Source organism: Lygodium microphyllum, chromosome 15 (genome assembly GCF_053477565.2).
Source record: "Lygodium microphyllum isolate KBCC chromosome 15, Lygodium_microphyllum_v1.1.10, whole genome shotgun sequence".
NCBI classification, from domain to species: Eukaryota; Viridiplantae; Streptophyta; class Polypodiopsida; order Schizaeales; family Lygodiaceae; genus Lygodium; species Lygodium microphyllum.
In genome coordinates this window covers 141,482,566-141,508,494 of record NC_141149.1, presented here as the reverse complement: position 1 = coordinate 141,508,494, position 25,929 = coordinate 141,482,566, and the positions used below count along the sequence as shown (strand labels likewise).

At 41.7% G+C, this 25,929-nt stretch overlaps 1 protein-coding gene across 5 annotated transcripts in view; it reads right to left on the bottom strand.

Moving 5' to 3' along the window:
• LOC148025150 (Zinc finger C-x8-C-x5-C-x3-H type family protein) overlaps window positions 1–25,929 on the bottom strand; it is a 105,196-nt gene that overhangs the window by 19,834 nt on the left and 59,433 nt on the right. For all 5 annotated transcript variants that reach the window (XR_015693413.1, XR_015693414.1, XM_087694893.1 and 2 more), the window contains exon 7: window positions 19,329–19,609. Coding sequence is in view for 3 of the 5 variants with exons in the window: in XM_087694893.1 (XP_087551019.1) it covers window positions 19,329–19,609 (281 nt within the window). In the remaining 2 variants the exon portion in view is untranslated. The remainder of the gene's footprint in view (window positions 1–19,328; window positions 19,610–25,929) is intronic.

Genomic DNA, 25,929 nt, shown 5'->3' with positions numbered 1-25,929 from the left:
TACATCAGTCAAAGTCCATTTAGTTTAAAACCAGTCAGAATGTACCTCAGGTAATCCCAAAATGTGTGTCTTACAGTGTTTGAATTGTATTTTATAACAAAAGGAAAAGTGGCAGACAGTCCATGCTGAATTCTCAGCCAATTATTTGCAGAAACATACACAGTCAAGATTGAGACATGTAGCACAGCAGAAATTCTTCAGTTTCTCCCACTTGGGATTAAGAATTGCTGAGATCTTCTGAGAATGGCTCTGAGGGAATAGAGACGAAGCCGTAGAGAGAGAGAATTTATAGATTTGTCGCCAGAAATTGGTGAAATTGAGCTGTTGTCCTTGTTTTCCAGCCCAAATGGATTCAACAGCAACAATTGGAGCATTAGAGGCTGTAATCTCCAAGATAGAATGCATCAATGGCAGTCGTCAGCTTCCATAGGTCAAGAATATGTTGTCACCTTCACCAAAATTGTCTTCAATGGCCAGGAAACAGCCCTAAGTTCATGTAGCAACAATCAAATCCTCTCCTCTCAGCTGTCCAGAATTGGATTCAGCTCCCCTTTCTCTCTACTCCAGTCCCCTAAGTCAATTGCATGGGTAATTTTGACAAGTGGCAGCCTTTTTTCTTGATTTTCAGCCATTAATCTTTACAATTTGTGCTCAGACAAATAATTGTGCTAGCCGATAATTAAATAGACCAGGCCAATTTGTCACCCAAGCTGTCTTGAGCTTTTATTAGCCCCAAAACTAGCATTAATAAATCAATTCATGCCTAGTTCCTAATGTCAAGTTCCTAATGTCACCATTGGCATTAATGGCTAATAAATTGTCCTAGGCTAACAATTGTTACCAAATACCACCTAGTTACAACTTATTACAACTTTTGACATTGACACAGATTGAGATTTCGGGGTCCTAGGCCCAATATTATCACTTAACTAACTTGCACAGCACATCAATACAACTTATTACAGCTTTTGACATTGATATTGATTGAGACGCCAAGGTCCTAGGCCCAACATTATCACTTAACTAACTTGCACAACACATGCACCTCACATTTGCACATTTGACCTTGCCCCTTGCAACCATCTTCAATTGCATTGCAATGTATCAAAAGAACAATATATAGCACTGGAATTTCCCATAAAGCATCATAGTGAAATTGTTGCTTAACCATGCCATTGTCAAACACTTGCTAAGAATTTCCACCTAGCATAATCAACACACAAGACTCAAAAAGAATCCAAAACTACTGTCAAAAGCCCATAGGATGCATCCATTACCAACATATCTATTCTAGACAACGATCATAGTAAAGTATAAACTAAGCATAAACCATGGTTGAACTATTAGGGCATTCATAAAACACAGCTGTTCATAAAACCAATTGACTAACACTAAAAACTAATGATCATCCATTGCAAACAAGCAAATGGTAATGAATCTATAATGATCATAATCTAATGCAAATGTATAGTTTTAGAGCCACTAATGAAAAATTATACCATGTTCATACCAATTGCATTGACTAGTACATTGAATAGTGATCCCATAGCAAACATACTAAAAATAAACACTACCTTGGATGCATGCTGAATATATTCCAAATCCACTATATACTACAGTTACCCATCGCTAGAGGAGTGAAAGTGCTACTTTTTCCTCGAGCATTAGGCAATGCTTTGGACCCCTCCTCTGTTGAACTTGACTAAGTCCAATCCAAAGTCGCTCCAATTAAACAACATCGAGGTAAAGTCGCAACAATTGAGAGAAGTCTACCAAGTCACTCAGTCCCATCCATTTCGCATCCATTAATGAGTAATTTTGAAACTTCACCAAATATCTCCTAGAAACTTTGCTTTGATCTTTCTCTCTTTATGTGCCAATATTTTCTCACATACCAATATCTAATCTAACTCCTCAACCTTTGGCTGAATTTCAGCATATACATCCTCTCGCACGTCGGCATGAAAAGACCTCAACAAGCTCACATGAAAGGCGTTATGTATCCGCTAGTGTAGAAGCAATTTTAGCCTATGAGCAACATCGTCGATCTTCTCCAACACCTAGAAGGGACCATACAAATGCATAAGCTACTTTGGATACAATCTCTCTTTGTCTTTCATCTTTTTTAGCCTTGCCTTTTCAAAACACAACAATAATTAATTGCCCTTTATAAACTGCAAAGCACGTCTATGGCGATTAGATACCCTCTTTTACTTTTTCTGCGATCTCTGTAGTGCATAATCAACATTCTCATTGGCTACATCCATGTTCTTTACATAATTATCAGCCTCAAAGATTTTATCCTTAGTGTGCAAAATAGAAGGTACTTTCTTGCCGCCCTTCAAAACCTCAAATGGAACCTTACCAATGGAACTATAACCTATATTATTATATGCAAATTTTACCAAGGGAAAGTAGTGCCCTCACTGCATTTTACACTCTCACACATAGGCCTTAAGAGATCTAAATTCATCAAGCTTGCCTCTTCATTGACCATCTGTCTGTAGATGGAAGGACAAAGGAAATTTTAGCGTGGTATACATGTTTCAAAAAGTCCCTTCCAAAACAAACCAATCATCTGCGGATCTTAATCACTGACGATCGATCGACTTTGGCATGCCTAATACTTAAACACATGTTGCAAAAAAAATCACACCATATGATCAATCTTTATCTTCTTCCTTGTCGGAATGAAATGGATTTGTTTACTAAAGCTGCACATGATATTCCATATCCCATCATTGCCTGTAGGTATTCTAGGAAGATCAAAGATATGCATGTATGGTCAAACTATACATTATGCCTCAAAGATAGATAATAGAAAAAGCACTCCATTGCCTTGATTATAGCATCAATAGCTCTATCCCCTACATGAGGAGGAGCATGACTCTCAAACATCACCTTTGGCCTTAACTACATTGTAACACACAGTCACTCGTGCATTATTAGAAAGTTACACCTAAGTACATAGTTCTCATGTCTTTGGTCACTGCAAGGTTTATCATAAACATTAGCAAAATTTTAATCATTAGCATATTGATCCTTCATGGCATCCAACTCACTATGATAAACAATATGGACGACTGAAATTTGAGGCTATGAAATAGTGTATCAACTACTACATTCTTTTTGCCATCTATATGCACATTTCAAAGTAGAACATAGAGTGGAAATTTGCCCATATTATATGCTTCTTAGACAATTTAATCTCACTCAGAAAATAGTGCAATACACTGTGAAATCAGCCCCTAGAAGAGTGTTGCAATATCGAAAGTGCATGAATTATAGCCAGTAGTTCCTTCTCATAGACCTATAAATTCTCCTTTGCAACATGTAGAGCACGACTATTTTATGCCACCACTGCCATATTGCATTAAAACAGCCCCAATGCTATGCCCACATGCATCACATTGAACAACAAATGACCTTCTTAGATCAAGCAATACAAGCACAGGATCTAAAGTCATCTTTTCATTTAACTCATTAAAAAGCTAAAATTTCCACTTCTATCTACTTAAATGGCACATCCTTCTTTTGCAAAGCATGCAGTGGACATGCAAATTCAATAAAGTTATGTAAATACTTCTTGTAATAGGAGCAAAGATCCATGAAACTACAAACCTTTATGTACATTTTATAGGTATGGTGATGAAAGTATTGCCTCAACCTTTGTAGGATCAATGTGTATCCCATCACGCAACACAATGTGTCCCAAGAAGTATATATCATGCAAAAGAACTCACTTTTCTTGTTATTAATGACCAACTAATGCTTATGCAGCTCATTAGAGACAATCATATCGTCAAAGAATGTCTCCACAAATGCTCTATGTGGTCTAAATATGTCCATCATCGGATTAAACATGGCAAGAGCATTCATAAGCCCAAATGGCATGACAAGAAACTCATACAATCCAAAAGATGCCCTAAAAGTTGTCTTCGATACATCCTCTAGCCTTATATGTATCCGATGATATCCACTTTTCAAATCAATGCGGTTGAAAATGACTACCCCTTGCAATCTATCCATAACGTCATCAATTCGTGGAATCAAAAATCGATTCTTTATTGTGATTTATTTAAAGCACGATAATCAATGCACATATGCCATGTATCCTTTTTTTGCACCAAAAGCATTTGGAAGAGAAAAGGAGATGAGCTGGGCCAAATCACCCCCTTTTTCAACAACTCATTTACTTGGCTCATGATATTCTCTTATTGGGCTGCACTTATTTTGGTGGCTTATTTGGAGGACTACTGCCGAGGATCAAATCTAGGGCATGATCCTCAAACCTTTCAGGCGGTAGCTGCCCTAGAAGTGACCGAGAAAAGAAATCGGCATATATTTTCAGAAATGACATGCGATATCCTTATCCAAGTTAGACACATTCCCAACATTTTCATTATTTCCAAGTGGCAAATACAACTAGGAGTGATTCCCCTTTTAGCTTCATATCAAGACCATGGGTCTTACCCTTTTGCTGAATGGTTATTATGGGAGTTGATCACTCCACACACACGATGATACCAAGGCATACCAAGCAATACATCATAACCCTCTGCAATAAAGAACTATTCATTGTCCACAAAACTTTGAATGTGTAAAGAAAGCTTCCCAATGAGAGATGTGAGAAGTTTTGCATGGCCCTTACATGCCATACCAATTTCTCCCATGGATCCCATCTCATCCTTCCTAATGCATAAATGGATTGCCATGGAGATAAAATTCCCTCTTGCCCCATTGTCAAAGAAAATGAATGCATGTTGGTCTCTAATCTTTCCCCATGCTCTACAAAGCTCAGTAGCATCATCATTGAGCTAATCACTAATTACATCGGGTACCAAATCTGCTAATGTTTTAGGTCTCCTTCCCTTTTGCATCCTCCTTGTTTTCAACCTTTTCTGCTTGTGGTTTATCACGACAACTCCCAGAAACATGTCCCTCCTATTCACAAATAAAACATTTATTTGCAGCCATTAATTATTTATGTTGGGCATAGCTCCTCCCTTGTTGTTTTTGCCTCTTTTCAAGCCTATTGCAGATTTTCCCTTCTTGTCAACCTTGAAAGTCTACTTTGGTGACTTTCCCAATCATCCTAGAAATATGAAGACTTTCCACGTATCAAAGCATTAGCAATACATGTTGTATCAATGAGTTGTAACTTGTAACATACTGGTGATAGTGGTTTTTATGCAAAAACCTCGAATCTCTTTAGGCAGCCCACAACAATACTTTTCAATCTACTAAGAAAGGGGGACAACACGATAAGAAGTGACCGGCAACAACAGCTCCCAAAACTTCTTATTATAGAGCTCCAAATTATGGTATTGTGATGCATTAAACTTATGCCATGTGGTCAGTACATCCACTTGAAAAGTATTCATCAACCATGTAGAAGCAAACATTTGCTTAAATTGAACCCACGTTGATGGTACTTTTCCTTGCATCAAGATGGTAGACCACCATTACAATGCATTTCCTTTGAGAAAACTAGTTGCCTTTCAGATTTTTGATGACTTTGTGAAGTTTCCTCCTAAATAGGCAATATCAAACTGCTAAGTGAAAGTCGAAGCTTTCAATCTCTCTTGTGCAAGGGTGCATTCCATACGGTTCAGTGCATTCAAACTGTTTTGAAAAGGCGACCGTTGCTTGTATGCAGAATCTTACCGTTTGTGCCGCTTTTTGACCATTTTTTGGGACTATTTGGAGTTTGAAGTTTGAACTTCACTTTTTCTTTCACACTCCTCCCTCCTCACCCTAATACATTTGGCCTTGCATACCCTACATAGGTGGCTATATACCATGTATATTTGGTGCATGCATTCCCATGGCTGAAGTGGCAAATAGATCCACCTCTAAAGTAGCTTGGATGACCCAATTTAGCATGCATGCCTTGCTATCCATAATCAAATGGATTGGCACTACCAAGTTCACCTTGCACTTGCATTGAATGCCCCATTGGTGTCACTTGCTTTAGCTCATTGACTACATTGGGAGTATCATGAGGCTGTTGTTTTGACTCTTCCTTTAGTACATCTCGATGTCCCAAAGCTCTAGAGGATGACTTCCTCTTCTTGCCCTTCCCTCAAGAGTTCAAAAATTGAGTGAATTGAGGATTCTTTGCCAATTGAGTAAAGATATTAGCTGTTGTCCTCAACCAATGTTTGAACTTATCATCATATCCTTCACTTTCTTGCTGGTCATCAACATCATTTAGCATAGAAAGCCCTACATTCTAGTCTACACCAACATTTTCAGCTTGCCACCCCCTATTGTGTGCCTTTTCCAAGATCAAGCATTGCATTTCCCCCTTCATCTTGTGAATTTCCAAACGACGACGCATCATCACTGCTTGATACCATCTCACTATGTGAAGACATTCTTATCGTAATGCTCAACTGATTACAATTTCAGCACTAAAGCAATGCTTCTAACTTCTAATCAAGTGCCACGAGCCCATCAATTCAAGGGAGGGTATCCTAGCAATGGAACCATGAAACCGGCATTCCTTTCAGCGAAAGGGTGGTAATGACCTGATTAAACACTAATTTCAGCAAGCATGAAATCCACAGTTACCAATCAATCTTGGAGAGTAGACACACGATTGGCCGCAAAACCCGGCATCCTTTGCGGTATTTCTTTAGCTTGAATTGAAATTGGTGGAAGTACATTGAGATTGCTCTCCAATCTCCTTCAATTTGTGATGCTCCTTGCTATTTGGAGTGGACAGCAAGTCTTCAAAATTTGGCCCTTGATTCTAAAGGGAATTGCCTCCAATAAGCTCCTTAGGTGAGAAATTTGGCCCCATATTCAATTATGGAAGCTGAATTCCAAGTCCAAGGCCTCAATTCGTGAGCACACTTCTCAAAGAGACAAAGAAACCCTAATTTCTGCTGCAAATTAGGAATTTGCAGCAGAAATTCTTATATATCTCCCACTTGGGATTAAGATTGCTGGGATTTGGCTGAAGGAATAGAGACAAAGCTGTGGAGAGAGAAAATACAAAGATGTGCTGTGAGAAATTTGTGAAATTAAGCTGTTGTTCTAGTTTTCCATCCCCAAATGGATTCAACAATAACAATTGGAGCAACAAAGACTGTAATCTCTAGTAGACAATGCATCAACAACAGTCGTCAGCTTTCATAGGTCAAGAATATGTCATCGCCTTCACCAAAATGGTCTTCAATGACTGGGAAACAGCCCCAAGAGCAATAGCAACACGGGAATCCTCTCCCCTCACCTTTCCACATTTGGATTCAGCTCCCCTCTATCTCCTCCAGCCCCCAACTCAATAACATGGGTGATTTTGACAAGTGGTAGCCTCCTTTTCTTGATTTTCAGCCATTCTCAAAACATTAATTCTAAAAATTAATTAATCTTTACAATTTGTGCTAAAAATTAATTGTGCTAGCCAATAATTAAATTGGCTAGGTCAATTTGTCACACAAACTGTCTTGAGCTTTTATTAGCCCTAAAATTGGTTAATCAATTAATGCTAGCTCATAATGCCACAGTTGACATTAATAGTTAATGAATTGTCCTAGGCCAAGAACTGTCACCAAGTACCTAATTAGTACAACATACTACAACTTTTGACTTTGACATTGATTGAGATTTCACAGTCTTAGGCCCGAAATTGTCACTTAACTCACTTGCACAACACAAGTGCATCTCACATTTGCACATTTGACCTTCAATTAAGTCAAATGCTTAGCAAAGCATTAAAAAGTGAAAAATTCGCATGCTTGTGACGATGACCATTAGCCTAGGCTACCTGATATTATCGAGTTGAGAGGCTAGTCTAATAGCATTGCCCTTTGAGGCACTCTCAGCAGCTAAGGGAGCAAACATCACCCCCCTTCTGCCTCTATAGACCACATGGGGAAGTGGAGCTTGCCGCCTAAGCCAACCACCAAGCGCTATTCCACCTCACTTAGTTCTCCATCCTTTTCGTTGGTGCCCATGGCAAGAGTAGAACGTGTGGGTGAGGCTACTTATTGAGGATTCATGAATTCAAATCGTCAATTTCTATGCATCTATGAAGGTTCAAGCATGTGCTGCCTTTTGGGGGGGGATTGTAGCTAGAATGCCTCAAATGGACCCTTGAAATTCTTGGGGGTGATTTCAAAAACCTAGAGACCTAAGAGAATCCATAGGATAGATGTGTGGCCTTCCAAGGCATGGTAGATCAGGAGAAGGAGGCATGAAAAGCCTTCTTTTTTGTTGTAGGTGTGATGGCTCACAACATTTCTTTTAAGGGTATTGGTGGGCTAGGTGGCATCATGCTAAAGCAATTGGACACATTCTATGTTGGACATTGAAACTGCACTCAAGCAAGGCAAGTAGAAACTAGTAGGGACCACCTTATCACATCATGCTCCAGTTCTTTTCTCCCTAGATGCTCCTGCTTCAGCCCTTGGCCCCTGCATATGTTGGATCCCAAACTCGATCTACAAACAAGAGGAGGTAAGGAGATAGATTAGATAGCTCTAGCCGTAGACTAGGTGTAGGATGAAGGGATTGCAAAGGAGGTGGAAAAGACCTAACATCCATTCATAGATTGCTGCAAGGGTTGCTTGGTGACCATACCCACCACGCTCACGAATTGCAGGCACAAAGTGCTCTTGCAAGCTTCTCAAACCTCAAGGGACCAAATCCATCACTTACATGATTGGTATGGGAGGGTCAAATCATGCCCTTAGGAGGTGATGGGGCTTTCCACTAGCTTCTATAGACACCTTTTGCAATAGAGAGATAATCTCAACTTAGGTAATCCATTGCATGTAGAAGGATTGAGACTGCATCCCATCCCCTGTGATATAGGTGGTGACTCCTTTCCCCATTTACCAAGGAGGAGTTGTGTTTTCTAGTCACAAGACAAGTAGGAATACCTAGGAAAGGATGGTCTATCTAGGGCCTTCTTCTTTGGCTATTGGGAGGAGATGAAGAACCCCTTGCTATAAGCTTTCTAGGATATCTTTAATTCAAGACAAATGCCAAGCACTGTGTCTATAGGTCTACTTGGTCTCCTCTTCAAAAGGGAGATTGCTTAGAGCTTACCCAATGGTGGCCGGTCACATTAATGTCAGTGACATATAAGGCACTCGCAAAGATGATTCAAATCATCTTTGTCCCATTTTTTTGGACATCATTCATAACACATAGACAAGCTTTGTCAAGAATAAGAGCATCCTAGACAATATTTTTACTTTCTTTGAGACTACAAAGTGGGCCCAACATAGTGGCCAAAGGATTGCTGTGCTTCTCCTAGACTTTGAGAAAGCCTATGATAGGCTTGACTAGGATTTCTTGGAGAACACAATGGCATGGTTGGGCTTTCCTAAGTAGTTGATCAATGGTGCCCGCACCATACAAATCCACTACTAGCAAGTGGGTGATAATACAGGGGAGGTAGGGTGCAGAGTTTCAACTAGAGTGGTCATCTAGACAAGGTTTTCCTACATACCTCATCCTTCTATTTGTGGAGGTGATGTTCTACTTTCTTTATTAAGAGTTAGTGGCTTGCAGGGCCTCAGCCTGCCAATGTGGGTTAAGACACATCTGTTGGACTCACAGTAGGCAGATGACACAACACACTATGTTGAGAGCGATGAGGTGATGTTCAATAGAGCGAGATCGGTATTGGAGATGTTTTGCATGACTAACGGCACAAAAATCAATTGGTGTAAGTCAATTGGTTTCCTTACAAACCTAGACCCTAGCACAAACTTGGCTATCCACTCAGGATCAAGATAGGTGAGACCCATCAGATACCTTGGATTCTAGGTAGGCCTTGACATTAGAGTAACCCAATAGTTTATTCATGTGCTTGATTCCATCTGGTAGAAGCTAACCTATTGGAGCATTGTTAGCCCTCCTTGACGGGCAAGGATCTAGTGGTCAACCAAGTCCTATTGGCAACAGTTTGGTATATTGCTTCCTATTGGTGTTTCTCCTCATCATGTATTACTTTGCTATGCTGCCTAGTCCAACTCAAACAGTTCACCTCCAGGGATTCTCAAACTAAGGTGGCTTGGGGGACCATCATCTAAACATCGTTGAAAAGAGGACCTGGAGATTATCGATACAGAGTGCCAAAGCTAGGCCCAATTGGGTAAGTTGGTGATCAAAGGGTTCACACTAAGTAGCTAGACTCAAAAAGCCCTCCTCCAAGAGGCCTTTCAAAAGAGTGGAGACCTTGTCTAGATAGGGGATGAGGCCACCTTTCAAGTGGATCGTCAGTTTGCTACGTATCTGCCAAAGTTTGTGTAAGCCCCTTCAGTAGCGCACCTTACTGTTGAGCTAAAAATACACGAGCTTCATTAAAACATCAGCAAAACATGTTTCATTATTGAATTAAACATTTTATTAAGAAGAAATGTGTTCCTAGAGAGTGTCTGTTCCCATACGCACAAACTCTGATTGGGAGGACCCAAACTTTCTATAAATAGGCATGCTGCCCTCCACTCAGCTACAATCTTGTTTTTGGAGCTTGTGGGTGCTAGAGCTTTGCTATTCACCCCCTGTATGCAGAGGATATCTCAGCCGAAGCTGTCCACCATAATCTTCTACCATTAGGCCCTACTTCTCAACCATCCTCCACAGATTTTGATTGTTTCCAACCATCTCCATGCTGTTGTTCATCAAGGAAGCTACTCTCTACACTCGAGCTTGCATTTGCCCAAACCATTTGTCACCTACAAATGGTGACCACTCAACTACTACATTTCCATCCTTTCCAGCCTGGTTGTTGCCTCTTGGAGTTGCATTTTGCAGATTGGAACCATAAGCATCTGCCCTATCGTCATCTTCTTCTGCGTTTGCACTTTCCAGCCTGTCTTCTGCCTGTCTAACACTAACCAGCATCCTATTGCTATGTTTGCTACTATCAGACACATATAGAGGCTACCTTGCTGTGTTTCTGGATCCATTATAGTACAACACGCTCTCTAGCTCATACTCTTTGCCCCGGTCCTCAAGACATGGGAGTTTGGGAATCGCTATTCTTCACTGCATAGTGTGTTTGCTCCATTGAGCATTGTATTCTATTTAGTATTCATTCATTATTATTCACTCTATTCATTGTCTTTGAGTTACCCTAACCCTAACTGTGTTTCTTTATTAGTCTGTGCATTTGTCGTATGATTGTCTTGCGTTTTCTGTGATAGAGCATTTCTTTGCATGGTATCAGTGCTAGATACTCATTTGAGAAGCCAAAACTACATGAGGGAAGATGACATCAAACACTTCCACAACTACTCTGCCCCAAAGGATCCTATGTCGAGATTTGATCACAAGTGGCATCCATTGCCAACTCTACAAAGTTCTAACATGGCCGGAGATCCTTTTAATTATATTGGAGACAGAGTCAGCAACTCTAAAGAGCTTTGAAGAATAGCCTTTCGACAAAAGCTACTAGAATTCCATACAATTGATTCTTTCTCGTCAAATCTTGCCCATAAATCTGATGAGGTTGCAGGGTTGTTGAGAGCTCCATTGGGAATGGGCTCCCCTTTTGGAGAAAGAGATCCGAAGGATGTTCTTTACTTTCATCCTATCTCTCCTACCTCAGTGCAAGGTACACAAGTTCCTACTTTTGTTCATTCTTTTTCTTTTGCCCCACCGCCTTTGTAGCATTATAGTAAAGATCAAGATGAAGCTAGAGTGCCATATGTTGATTATGGTAAAATTCCCATTGAAGATCCACTCATTTAAGTTAATACAAGAAGGGGTGACCATAAGAAAAGGCTTGGTAACTCTGCTTTTTCCCTATTTAAATTTTTGCTTCTCAAAGTCAGAATGAGTATGGTGTGATGGGTTTAGAAACTCATTCTGACTTTGAGAAGCAAAATGCATATTCATTCAAACCACAGTTTCTAAACCCATTCATCCCACCCACTTCTTCTGATGCATCACTGTTACTATTTACACCTTTCACCTTTGCATATCAAACACCTCATGTCATTGCACACACCACACCGGGCGGACCTCAAACATATGCATAACCTTTAGGATATCTATAGCTTCAATTCTTGGGTGGTGCTCATGCACCTTTGGGGGAGCCTTAGCCTTCACCTTATGCACCTTTGGGTTACATCTAGCATGGGGTCCCTACCCTTGCTCACCCATGTGTCGACCAATTCATATCACAGTTTGCCTCCATGGCAATTCCTAGTGGGCCTTTTGGTCATATTACCATGCCTCAGGCAATAAATGTACAGAGTTTGAGAGTGTCTTGCATGCACCAAAGGTACCTCAGCGTCCCTCTGTGACTTTCTCTACCTACCCACCTTATCCCCCTCCCTATTCTTACTACCAAATACCTCAAAGATCCTCATCCCCCAAGCATGCTTTTACTGATAAGACTCGTTCTAACAAGTCTAATCACACCATTTGGTCGAATCTAACAAGGCATGTTCTTGACTCACAAAACTTGTGGGATCTTGTCCAAGGGCAAGAATACCAACCAAACCTACGACTTGTTCCACCAAAGATTCTCTGCTCATGAAAGGCCATAAATACCTCAACTATCATTGAGTTGATACAAGGTATTTTACTTAAACTCCACTCACAACTACAGTGCTTTGACCTAGCATTGGAATGGTGGGAACACTTGACTAACTGCTATGTGGCTCAAGATAGGACCATTGTATAAACCTGAACCATGAACTTCAAAATTTCAAAATCACTTACCAACATGATCTTAAGGTCAAGTTGCCTAAGCATCGGCAACTTCTAGCTGAATTCTCCACTACAAGGGCTCCTAAGTCCCCTCGGCCAAGCCACATTGTTTCTAAATAAGTTCCCTAGAAAATATTTCCATTTTTTGTAGTAGGTGATCTCACAGCCCACCATGCCTACATTCTTTGGTCAGATACTACGTTACGCTCAACTATTCAATCAATTTCATAGTGTGTCCTCCACATAGGGGGCTCTTGTTGTCTCCTCTCAACGGGGACAGCAAGGACAAGGCAAGAAAAATCAAAATAAAAAACAAAGATAAAATCAAAACCAAAACTCAAATCAAACTCAAAATCAAAATCAATCAAGTGAGACACATGGAAACTTGCAGTCATCCGTAAAATCCGGGTGGCAGAATGTACCAAAGAAAAACCGGTATTACCAATATTGTCAAAAGACAAGCTATTTTGACAACGAGTGTTAATCAAAGGCCAAAGACATACAACCAAAACAAAAGACTTAGACCCCCGCTCCTTACGCAAGTAACCAACAGGGAAGGCAAGGTGGTAGCAACCAAAATCACGGATAGTGATGATGCCAACAAACCCACACTGCTACCAGTCAACCATCATAGCCAGTATCGTTCTCAACTCTAGAGGGCATCTATGACTGGTCTGTTGGACATGAGGCTCACCTGATGACACCAGAGGCTTCGAGTTTAGTCCACATTGGTGAGTTACCTTATGACAAGGCAACTGCAAAACCCAACTTTACCCGATCGGAGCACATCTCCAATCTGTATCATTGATAGTGGAGCCACCCATCACATGACCCCCATCCATATCATTTTTCTCTCCCAAGCCCCTGCAACTAGGAATGCCTATTGTGGGAACAACTCCTTGGCCAAGATCCATGGTCTAGGTCATGTCAAGTTTGATACTAACAAGGGCCGAGATCTCACTTCACTGGACAATATATATTATGTCCCTTAGCTTGGGGTGAACTTATTCTCCGTTTAGTAGCTTTGTTGATTGGGGTGAGCAATCTTCTTCGTAGCAACTATAGTCCAAGTCATAGATTGGTTTAGTGATTGCTTGTGGTCACTTCCATGGCTGAGACAAAGTATCAAGCCTTTTTTATGACAGCACAGAGGTTATCTACTTGAGGAGACTACCAACAACCCTTTATTTCCCGTGTGACTCTTTGACTGTCATGTACTACAATAACCAAAGTGCCAAGCACTTGCTGCTAACCCGATCATCACACGATGGATGCGGCATGTTGGTGTCCACTTACATTTCACCAAAGAGTAGATTAAGCTAGGCACCATTCACCTAATGTTTGTGCCTTCCTCCGATAATTTTGCGGACATTTTGACCAAGACCATCAACCAACCGATTACTTAGTACTTCCTACCCAAGATCAACATGCATGCATCCTTCCCTATTGCTTCATACTGAGGGGAGAGGAAGTTTGGTTCATCATTGCTTCTTCACAGGCTTTTATTATTTTGTATATTGTATCATTATCGACATCCTCTGGATGACTATGATTGTAAAAGGGCGCTTAGGCAAGTGAACAATTTCCTTGTGAGGGCATTGTCCAAGTGGCACCATTGCATACCATTTTGCATGAGCATGATGATTCGCATTGCCTTCTTCATCACCCATGCATTGCCATTTGGTTCTTGTAAACATGTATCTGTGCACATTTACTCCTTTTCAATCTTTTGGGGTGGTTGACTCTAGATCCACCATATTCGTAGCAACTCACATGGCAATCTCCTCTGGTAGTCTCCCTTGCTTGCTTTGGTTGCTTAGCTTGCCTAGCATGCTTCCACCTATCTTTTATTGCTACCCCCACATACTCTCCATGGATTTCTTTGTCACCAACACCCAATGGTGGTCAGGATAGCTTGTTTCTTTAGTGAAGGTCTTGGGTCTGACCATTTCTTTATCCTCCCAAAAAGGACCACATCACTCAATAGGACAAATGCTGATTGAAAATCCTCACTTAACAATCAAAAGCCATTCCCAGTAAAAAAGGAAAAGTCCACTATGGTTCCATCCACCTTGGCTGCTCCAGCTCCTCTGTGGTTCAAACGAAGATATCCTCTGTGAACACATCGTGAGAAGCAGGAGCAGCCATTGTAGACTGAGTTCAGTCATTATGAGCAGGTGTTTGCAGATTTGGAGCAGCTGACAATTGCATGATATCATAGGCAGCTGGGAGACAGCCCCACACTGAAGGCGTCTGCAAATTTTGGGTCTCCAGGTGCAGGCAATAGCATTTATTCTTTTGGGACAAGGCAAAAGCCGCATTTTACTGATTTTTTAGTCACTTCTCGCAACAAAACTCTAAATTTTCTCTCTCCTCAACATTCTCTCTCATTCCCCAACCATTTCACAACCTTTTTTTGAAGATCTTAGCATTTGGACACTTGGAGGTATTGTGAACCCTAATTTACAACAGGAATTAGGGTTTAGCAATTGTCTCAAAAAGCATACCAGACATTGAAGACTCCAAGACTTGAATTATTCAAGGTTGAAGGTGATTTTCCGCTGAAATTAGGTGGACACCTAGCCAGCCATCAAATTTGGGGCATTTCCAGTCTTCTCGAAGTGGGTGAAGGCCAATTGATTGCCCACATCATGGGGCAAATCAGATTGAAGACTTACTGGTCCCTTTGGACAACAAGGGGAGTTTGCATTGCAAAGGGGGATTGGGAGAATTCCATTATAAATCAACTACTACTTCAATGAAGCTAAAGAAATACCAAAAGGGATGCTAGTTCTAGGGCCAACCATGTGTCCATTGTCCAAAGATTAGTAGGTAAATTTATATTTTCAATTTTGCAATAAATGCTTGGTGCTATAATTAAGTAAATGTAGCAAACACAGAAGGGCAAGCAACACCAAGTTGTCTCCTGATTGGTGAAGGAGGGGAAGGCCAAAAATCAGCAGTGAAATTGCAGCAAGAACCTAGATCTTGCAATCCGATACTATGTCAAAAGTGGTGCAACAATGGAAGCATAGACAAGTGCTGAAATAAAGTATTGAACACAAAACAGAAGAGAAAGAAAATAGAAGAATACTACAAAAGAAGAGAACTCAGAGATATGCCTGGGAAATGGAATCTATATACCAAACACGAGACAATTGTGCACAACAGTGAGTCACTAGCTACGTGGCCACACTAGCACTGACTCCTCCCTCCAACAAGAAGTCCACCTGATGAATGATGATGATTGAGAAGGAGGAGGAGCCTCACAGTAAATAGCCACAAAATAGGCCAAATACAACAACTGGTTGGCCAGCAGTAAATACTCGTCGGCTGGCATACAATGCCACAAATGTCACACAAACAAATCACAATAAAATGCCTAAAATAAGAACAAGTATGCCCATCCTAACTGGCGTGCGCTGACTCACACATGAGCTAACAATCCTGCTAACACTTTTTCGCTTGGTGGTGACCCAATGTAGTTTATGGTTTCTTTCTCAAACATTGTGTATATTGTATTTTGTATCTTCATCCGCATCATCAAGATGACATGATTGTAAAAGGACTCTTTGAGAAGTGAACAATTATCCTGTGAGGGCACTGTCCAAGTAGCACCACTGCATAGTATTTTGAATGAACACGATCATACTCGCATTGCCTCTTGCATAACTCCAATGCATTGGCATTCTGTTCTTGTAAACATGCATCTATACACATTTGTTCCTTTTGTAGTCTTTTGAAGTGGTTGACTCTGGATTCACCATATTTGTGGCATTGCACATGGCAATCTCCAAGGCGATCTCCCTTACTTGCTTAGCTTTACTAGCTTGCTTTCTGCACACTTTTTTGCCTCTCCACATGCTCACCATATTTGCCTCGCACATCGTTAGCCTATTCCTTTATCATCAACACACAGTAGTGGTAGGAATAACTTGCTTATTTTGTGAAAGCCATTAGATCTGACCATTAATCTCTCGTTCATTATTTAATCAACCACCACCCCAAATTTTTGAAACAAACACTATTTCCAACAAAAAAACAAAAAAGAAAAAGAGTTCACTATGGTTCCATCTGCCTTTGCAAGACTTGATAAGCCACTGGACACCCAACATGCACCCTTTGTCCAATGCCCTAACCTCTCTGGGATGACCACTTAGACTCCCTTGGTAAGATAGCCATTGCGCAACCACCATGTACCCTTTGTCTGATGTCTTGGATGATTTGGGGTGGGACGCTTTGGGGTAAAACCACCAACAAAAACAAAACCACATAAAACTTCGGGTTGGCCTTCCTTTCTAGCTCAGTTTTAAGGCCTGAGAGGGAGTGTTGAGCTAAAATAAGCATTACACACTAAATTAGTCTCTTAAACAACCCAAAAAATGCTTAATTAATGAAAACCCTAAAATGGTGTGTGGTTTGAGATTTTTTAAAAAAGGTATGCAGTACAAGGTCCCAAAACTTTCTATAAATAGGTAGGCTGCCCTCCATTCAGCCCAATCTTGTTGTCGCAAGTTTCAAGCCCTCTAGCTTTGCTACCCATACCCTGTTCACAAAGTACATCTCAATCGAAGCTGTCCATTGCTCTTTACATCCATTAGGCATCTGTTTCCAACCTCCCGTGCAAGTTTTCTCGTCACCTTGCTACCACCAACTGTCTCCTCTTTCTTTGGAGGGCTGCATTCAGTCTAGCAACTTATTTGAAGGCTGTGTTTGCTGTCCCTTCTTCCTAGTGATCATCAACAGATTGTGTTTGGCCATAACTGCTGCAACCTTTTACTTCTCCATCATCAGATTGCAGCATTTGGTCCACTCAGCTGCCACCTTCACTATCGCCATCATCAACAGGCTACATTTGCAGTTTTTCTCTGCCCTGAGTCCTCACTTCCTATCTGCCACTAGATCCAACATCCTCTGTTGCGTTTGTTGGTTTCAAACACTCGAAGGCTGCTTTGCTGCATTTCCGAATCCGTAAGGAGTACAAAACACTCTTCCTACTCATGACATCTACTTGGTCCTCCAGACACGAGAGTTCAAGGTACAGTTTTCATTTCCTACACGGTTTGTTTGCTGCATGAGCATCATATATGCAATATTCAATCATTCATTCACATTTCCATTGTGTTCATTGTCTTTAAGTTACCCTAACCCTGTGTTTTGTTGAGTTTATGCTTTTTTGTAGCTTTCATTTATGATTCTGCATTAGGGTATTTCTTCAGAGCATTGTAGATAAAGTAAATGCAGGCTATTCCAGCCTAGGTAGTAGTCACCAACTAGTAGAAGGCTCTAAACAGCGATAGAAGCTTGCAGATAGGCACCAAATGGTAGGCAACAATAGGCAACAGCTTCAGTCGAGATACCCTCTATGTAAGGGATGTGGACAGCAATGAGAAGGCACCTGCAAGTTGCAAAAAAAAGATTAAGGCTGAGTGGTGGGCAGCCTATCTATTTATAGATAGCTAGGTCCTCCGGGTTTGGCTTATGGGGCAAACACTCTCTAGGAACACATTTCTTTTTATGAAAGTTTCAGTAATTTGATTGATTAAGCATGTTTGGGTTGTTTTAAGTGGCTAATCAGCATATAATGCACTCTTAGCTCAACTTGGGGGGGGGGGAAGGGGGGGGGGGGGAGGAGGTGGGGGTGGTGGGTTTAGATCTCCTTGTAGGGATCTATTGGGTCATCACAAGATCTCTAGTGATAGATGTATTTTCTGTACTACATGTGATGAGCCTCCCCCATGATTCATGGCATGCATTCTTGTTGATAGGTTACCTGTGCTAGGATAAGAGGGGGGTGGGGGGGAAGAGATCTCCTTGTAGGGATCTATTGGGTCATCACAAGATCTATAGTGATAGATGTATTTTTTGTACTACATGTGATGAGACTCCCCCATGATTCATGGGATGCATTCTTGTTGATAGGTGCTAGGATAAGATCATCCTTTAGATAGATCTTATTTTGAAGACTTTTCTTCTGTGAGAGAGAGAGAGAGGGTCTCCTTATAGGGATCTCTTGTGTCATCACAAGATCTCAAGTGATAGATGTCTTCTATCTTGCATGTGATGAGACTCCTAGTCATCTTTTTATTTCTTGCCTAGTTTGCTAGAGACGTATGGGGTTTTATTTCCTAAGTATGGACTCCTAGTCATCTTTTTATTTCTTGCCCAGTTTGGTAGAGATGTGTGGGGTTTTATTTCCTAAGCATGGACTTCCGCTATACATGAAGGTATACTCATCCATTCTTGGGTTTTGGGTAGGATACCATTACAGCCACTTTACAGTGGAGTTTACCAGTCTCTTTCACTTCCTCCATTGGATTAGTCTCCGGCACTCTAATGGGGACACACAATCCATTGCTTTGTTAGTTCCATAGTTTCCACACGCATGACCCTCTGAGAGGTGGTTGCTCATTGGATGAATATCATCATCCGCATCATCCTAGTTGTGCCTACTTCGTGATTTCTTTCTCATTGTAGACCTGTGTTATTTGTAGCCTTTTGGTTCCATGTGTTGTCTTCTACCTGCCTTTGAGTCACCTTCATTGGCCCGAGGGTCCCTGGTACATATTTCAATTAATTAATTCAATCTTCTTCACAAGGCTGGGGGAGCAAGGGGATTTTCGGGGGGGAGGAGAGAGAGAGATCACCTTCAAAAAAACTACCAAGTCCTTTGTTTCCTTGTACATTATTCTGCCAAAAACTTGGAGATTGCATTGTTGGAACTCCAAAAGCACTTTGTGAGGATGTTGATTGTGTGGTCAAAGGAGACGCAGAAGTAAAGCTTTGTACACCAAATGAAAATGTCGGAGCAGCAAGAGGAGGAGATAGAAAAGAACTCATTGATGATGTATTTGACAAGGCAGATGATATCCCAAGGCCAAATGAGAAACCGGTCATCTCCTTTCCAAGATTATTTCCAACAAATCCCCTGCTCAACATATTTCAAATATTACTTTGTTTTCAGTACTCATTTTGAACTGCACTCACTTATAGCAGCAGAAAGCAATGGATATGCCTGGTAGTTCACAATCTATGACACTATTCACTAATTTCCTTTCACGGCCTTCTTGTTTAATACAGTATGACAAAGCATCAAGTGACGTCCTTTCCTAATTCATTGTTTTCTACATTGTTATCAAAACATGTATTTACATGTATTGTGTTATGAGACCCTGGTTAACTTCTTAAAGAATGCTGAACCACAAGCAATCAAGCGCACAAAAAAATAGATCTCAAAGGAGCATGAGGACCTCAGTGCATGCAATCCTGGACAAATAAATCACAGAACCTGTTCACATATTATGCAATCTCGGCTACGTGACATATGCAATCTCGGCTACGTGACATGAGGCACACAGATTAGAGTTACTGAATGCACCTAAAACCTTTTTTTTGGCCGCTTCTACATTTCTGTTTCTATTTCTGTTCCCATTTTCATTTCTGTCATTCTCATCCCTATAGTTACTAGAAACTCCCCAAAACTCCAAATTTTTGTCGTTTCCCCTTCTGTTCTTGTTCTCTCTCTCTTTCTGTTCCCATAGCTACAACAAAGATAGATTGAACATAGAGAAAGCAATAGGAGAACCATTTCAAGTTCAACAGAAAAGGAATACAAAATACCATGCAATTTCAACCGTCAATCCTACTCACAGCACTCCTTAAGTTAGATCTATTTAATGCAAGCTTGCAGTCTTGCTCTCTTAGACGAGAATATTGGCAGGAGAGGGGGTGTTGGGGGATTGCCTTGTACTTTCGACTCCTGAACTAATGTCTCTAGCTGTCTCCTAAACCAAGGAAGGGAGATGAACTAACCCTCCAATGAGGTAAGTCTCATATGGTACTCTTCCAAGGTCCATCTTTAGGATCCCTATTGCAATAGCCAACCTGAGTGTCTTATACTAGCCCAATTCTTAGCAATGGACTAGCTGGCAAACACTCCTGGACAGCCACAAGAGTGGTCACATACTCAACCTGCATTACCAAAAAAGCAATGGTGAGTTGCTTCTTACTTCTAGAAATTAATCCCTAAACAAAAGGGAGGAAGCAAACCCTGACATTCCAAAGTGCAAACTAAGTGAAGCAACAAGTTCTCCAAGCTGCTTGCAAATCCTCTGAGAATGTTGTCATCCATCAGGTCGCGGCTCAAGGTAAGGTTGAACACTAGCTTTATTGCATGAAAGAAAAGGCTGTAAATCTGTATAGTCAACCCTCGAGTGGGTTAACCCACACTAGACTCTTGCATGGAAGTCATAAGCCACAAGCATTCTTTGTAAGGTCTCATGTTGAATAATGCCATTAGCAGGCATGACTAACTACCCCACATCCCTCCAGATCAAGCAACAAAAGGCTGTAAATCTGTATTATCGACCTCCTATGGGCCAAACCAAAGTGGCTCAATGGTCCTACACCAAGGTGGATAATACCATACAACAAACAAGAGATTTGACAAAGACCTCAAGCAACGTGATCCTTGTGGGAGTAACACAGTATCTAGACTGCAAATTAGAACTCAACTCTTTACCAATCATAATCAAGCCCTCTTTTGTCTTCAACATCAACATATTTTTCAATGTATGAAACCAGCCTTATAAAAAAAAACTAAAGGGAAATTAGCATAAACTACCTTGCACACATGAAATATATTATCAACCAAGCAAAAAACTCACTGAAAAAGAGAGCTAGAATGCTCTTGTACAGTAAATGACAAAAAATAGGCCCCAAAGATGGGGGCCCCTTATGGTATTTCTTTATCATTATTTAAAGCTTACACAAATGACAGGTTACTTGCTGTCACAAATCAGCACTCTCTGAATGCCAGTGATTCCCAGCCTTACTCTTGAATCAATCTAGAGTTTACCTCTAGTGTGCTGTCCTTAGTTGCTCTCAGCAACATTGGCCAAATGTGCGAGAAATCTGTCAAGCTGTATTAATGACAAAGGGACTGCTTATTTAATTCAAAAGGGGGCAGCTTAGCATTTAAAAGTCGCTCACTGGGTGTAACTTTCAATGTAACTTAATTCTAAGATGCAAACTTTCAATTTAATTAAAGTTTCACATTGCACTTGTTCACTTTGCCCTGCCCGTATATCACTTAGCCTGTACACTTGTCCATTGCATGCCAAGAGTTTACATTACAATGTTAAAAACTTTTAACTAGATCGTTAATTTGATTTCTCATTCTAGTGGCATGTGCCTACGACCATACATTATCTTTTTAAAAGAACTTCATGAAAACAACATTGAGAGCATTTCTCAAGTGAAAACCTAATAGAAGCATGCCCTATTTTGTGTTTCCTTTGCTAGCTTTGCATTTTGTGAATTGGGCACTCGGATGGGGGAAAACCCAATTAGGCAGTCATCCAAGTGAAAACCCTCACATATGTGACAGCATACAGCCCTTTTACCTCAATGAGAAAATTAGATAGGCTTCAATGACTCACCTTTGATCTCAAACAACCGCCTTATTCATACCAAGATTTCCTCATCTTCAATATTCTTTAGCATGGTTATCTCCTTGGCTTGCCTTTAACTGAGAAAATAATGACAATGATAAAGGGCATAGAGTATTTGTTGGGGGTAAAGGCACCTGTGCCTAGCCACCTGTATATTACTACACTGACAGTATCCGCACACCTGTACACTGTAGGTGGCAAGTACCTATCATTGTCACTTCATTCTTTATTTTTTGACATTTGAATAAAGGGAAGGCCAGTTACACATTGTGACTATCGGAGTTCCCACATCTTGTGTCTCTCTCTTTCTTGCTCTTGCTCCTTCCACCATAACTCTTGCTTCTACTCACATGCTTCCACTCCGGGCTCACTCCCTTCAACTAGTATCAAAGCCAACCATTCGAGGAACTTCTTCATCCTTTGCTTCAGCCCCGATTCAAAGCTTCAACTCAAGGTTTCATGGCAACCATTGTTTCTCTCTCTCGAGGTATGCATTGAGTCTTTCCTTCTTCTAGCTTGTTCCAACTTGCTCTGCGCTTTTTAGGAGCTTACGAAGGCTTAATTAAGCCTTGTTGAGTGCTTATTGAGCTGAGGAGTAGCCATTTTATCCATTTTAAGTGGGCATAGAGCATGTTATAGAAGTCATGGACAGCTATGGCAACTTGACAGCACTGTTGTATTTTGGCCATAACTTTTGCATATAGTATCGGATTTAGGCATTCTATAGCTAGAAACAAAGAGCACAACAAGAGCTACAAATCTGGGTACTCATAAAGTTGATTCTATGCAGTTTTCTATTCTCTGTTTCACACAGAACAAAACTATTCTGGTTTGGACAACAAACAATAAATTCCATTATGCATGTTTGATGGGATGCTATTTTGGTGCCCGGATGGTATAGTTATGCTTTTGGGCTGATTTGAGCACACATTTGGCTTAGTTTTCTCAAAGATTTCATTGATATAATAACAAGGCTGAATGTCATTTATCTAGGAAAAGCATATTCCTATTGTCACTTGATGCTTCTGGGGCTTGGTATTGATGCCCAAATGTTTGCTTAACACTTGGGGATGCTCGACACATGTCTTGGAATGATTTTTGCGCTTCGAGTGAGCTTGCATTGGCTCAGTTTTAGCAAAGATTCCATTGCTTTTCATAGTGGATAGTAAGTAGTTGTCTGATAAAGATTATGCTCATTATGCTTTGAAGCTACTCCCTCGGTACCACATATTGGATGTACTGACACTTTGGTTATCATGTATACCTATGGATATGTTTATGACATGATGTCTATGCCTACCTTGTGCATGATGTCTATGCCTATTGCATGTATGGTTTCTGACACACTACAGTTGTGACACTCTTTATTAGTGTCAGTTGTTCTTGGCTTCTTCCCTCTTAGTTGCGCACAGTTGGTTGTTGGCATATTGCTGCAATTTATTACAGCAACCTATCATTTCAGTTTTATAAATTCTATATGAGGGTAGTTGCCTGGACTTGACAGTCTTTTGCATGTATGATTTTTGACACACTGCAATTGTGACAATCTTTAGTACCAGCTGTTTCTGGCTTCTTCCCTCTTGGTTGCACACAGTTGGTCGTTGGTATATTGTTGCAATTTATTACAGCAACCTATCATTTCAGTTTTATAAATTCTATTTGAGGGCAGTCATCTTGACTTGACAGTCTTTTGCTTACAATTTATGGACAGCTCATTACTTTGGCAGTATCTCCTGTCTCCTGCTTGATTTAGCAGTGGTTTTGGGGCTAATTTGCAGGGCATTACAGTTGCCCTTCTATGTACTTGCTTGGTCTCATTGGCTAGTGGTTCTCGCGATAGTGCTATCTTCAATATTGAGAAACTAGATGGGACTAAGTACAGCTATTGGAAGACCAAGATATGGCAAGTTTTAGTGCAGAAATTACATGTTAGACCGCTTAAAAATGGGGGTGCCTAACCTGAAAACATTGCAACCGAGGATTGGGATGAGCAGGATGAGCTATGCAAGTTCACAATCATTTTATAACTCTCTATGCAAGTTCACTACAATGTTGTAACTAGAAATCAAACTGCATATGAGCTTTGGACATAGATTAAGAATCTTTATGACAAGTAGAGTCCTGCATCTCAAATCTATTGGCTGAAACAGTTGATGAACCTTCGCATGAAGGGAAGGACTTCTATGTCTGCACACTTAAATGAGTTTCACTCCATCATCAGCCATTCAGCTTCACATGAGATTGGTTCAAGGATACTATGCATCCTTTGTTTTTGCATGGTACTCTACCTGAGTTGTGGGACACTTCTTGTACGGCTCTCTATGCTAAGGATGGGCTGAAATTATAGGATGTTGAGAATACCCTCTTGACAGAAGAGGTGAACAAAAAAAAAGTGGATGCTTCCCATACGTCCTATGCATTGACTGTGAGAGGCCGGTAGGATGGAAATGGCCGTGGTAGAGACTCTAACAGGTCTCAATCTAGGATACGTGGATAGATACCCATCTCAGCCATGGCTATTCTGAGCTCACGCCCATCACGTCACGAGCTGCTGCCCCCCCCTCCCCCCCCCCCCCGTCACGTCTGTTCATGCTCGGATCGGTCGCATCATCGTGGCATCACCAGCACCCACTACAACAGCTCGCGTCCCCCATGACATTTTGCCCCCCCATCGGCAGCCCGCCACGACATATCGCCCCCCATTGGTAGCCCGCCACGTCAGTTCGCCGCTACAACAGTTTGCCCGCCTGCCCACAACAGCTCGCACCCCCCACAACAGCCCATCCCACCTATCCGTCCTCCCCCTGCCCCCAACAGACTTGGCCGCCAGTCTCCGCCCGCGACCCGCCATTCCACTGCTTCAACAAACTCAGCCACCAGTCTCCGTCCACGACCCGCCATTCCACCCCCCCTGCTGGTCCCCCCCCCCCCCCCGCCCGCTCTGCTGTCCCCGCCATACCCACCCCCCGCCCTGCTGCCTCCCCCCCCCCCCCGGCACGCTGCCTTCTTCCGCGACCTTGGTTCAATCCGCGGGGTCCAATACCCCCTCTTCCCAACTGCCAAAAACAGCAGCTCCCCCCGCCCCCCAATTGCTCCCTCTCCTGCAGCAACTCTTCCCCCTCAGGTAGCACCGTGACGTGATTGGTAGTTTTTCTCAGAAGGGTCGCGCAACGGAAACCTCTAGTCAGACGCCGGCGCACTCAGAGAGAGACCCCAGTCAAACACCTTGCATATCGTTCTCTCTGAGGAGCAGCTCTTAGCCGTCCGAGCTAAGGAGCTGGAGCTAAAGGAAACAGCGATTTATGGTCAGGTAGTAGAACATTCCCCAGCCAGGGCCCAACTTCGGGACTGGCTTCACTCCACGCTGCGCATCGGCACAGCGCAGATCGTGGAGGCGGTCCTATTGGGCCAAGGGATTTTCATGGTCAGGCTTAGCTCGGCAGACACAGCTCGCGAGTTGCTTGCCAGTTCACCATACGCGTCCACGAAGGGAGTCATATACATGGTCCCTTGGTACAATGGCTTTATTATGGAGGCATTTGCACTCCACAACAGGTTTCTTCGGCACCCGGTCACCCTTCTTTTCCTCGGCCTGATGATAGAGTATCGCCAGTTGGTGGAAGACTTTGGACAGCTCTTCAGCACTATCCTTCCCGCGTCCTTCACGCATGCAATGACAGCTGCAGGAGTCCCAAAGGTACGGGTGATAGTGAAAGAGGTCAAGAATATCCCACAATTCCTAGAGATTGAGGCAGGCGGGCACTCCTTTAGGCAGCAGATCATTGTGACGAGGCAG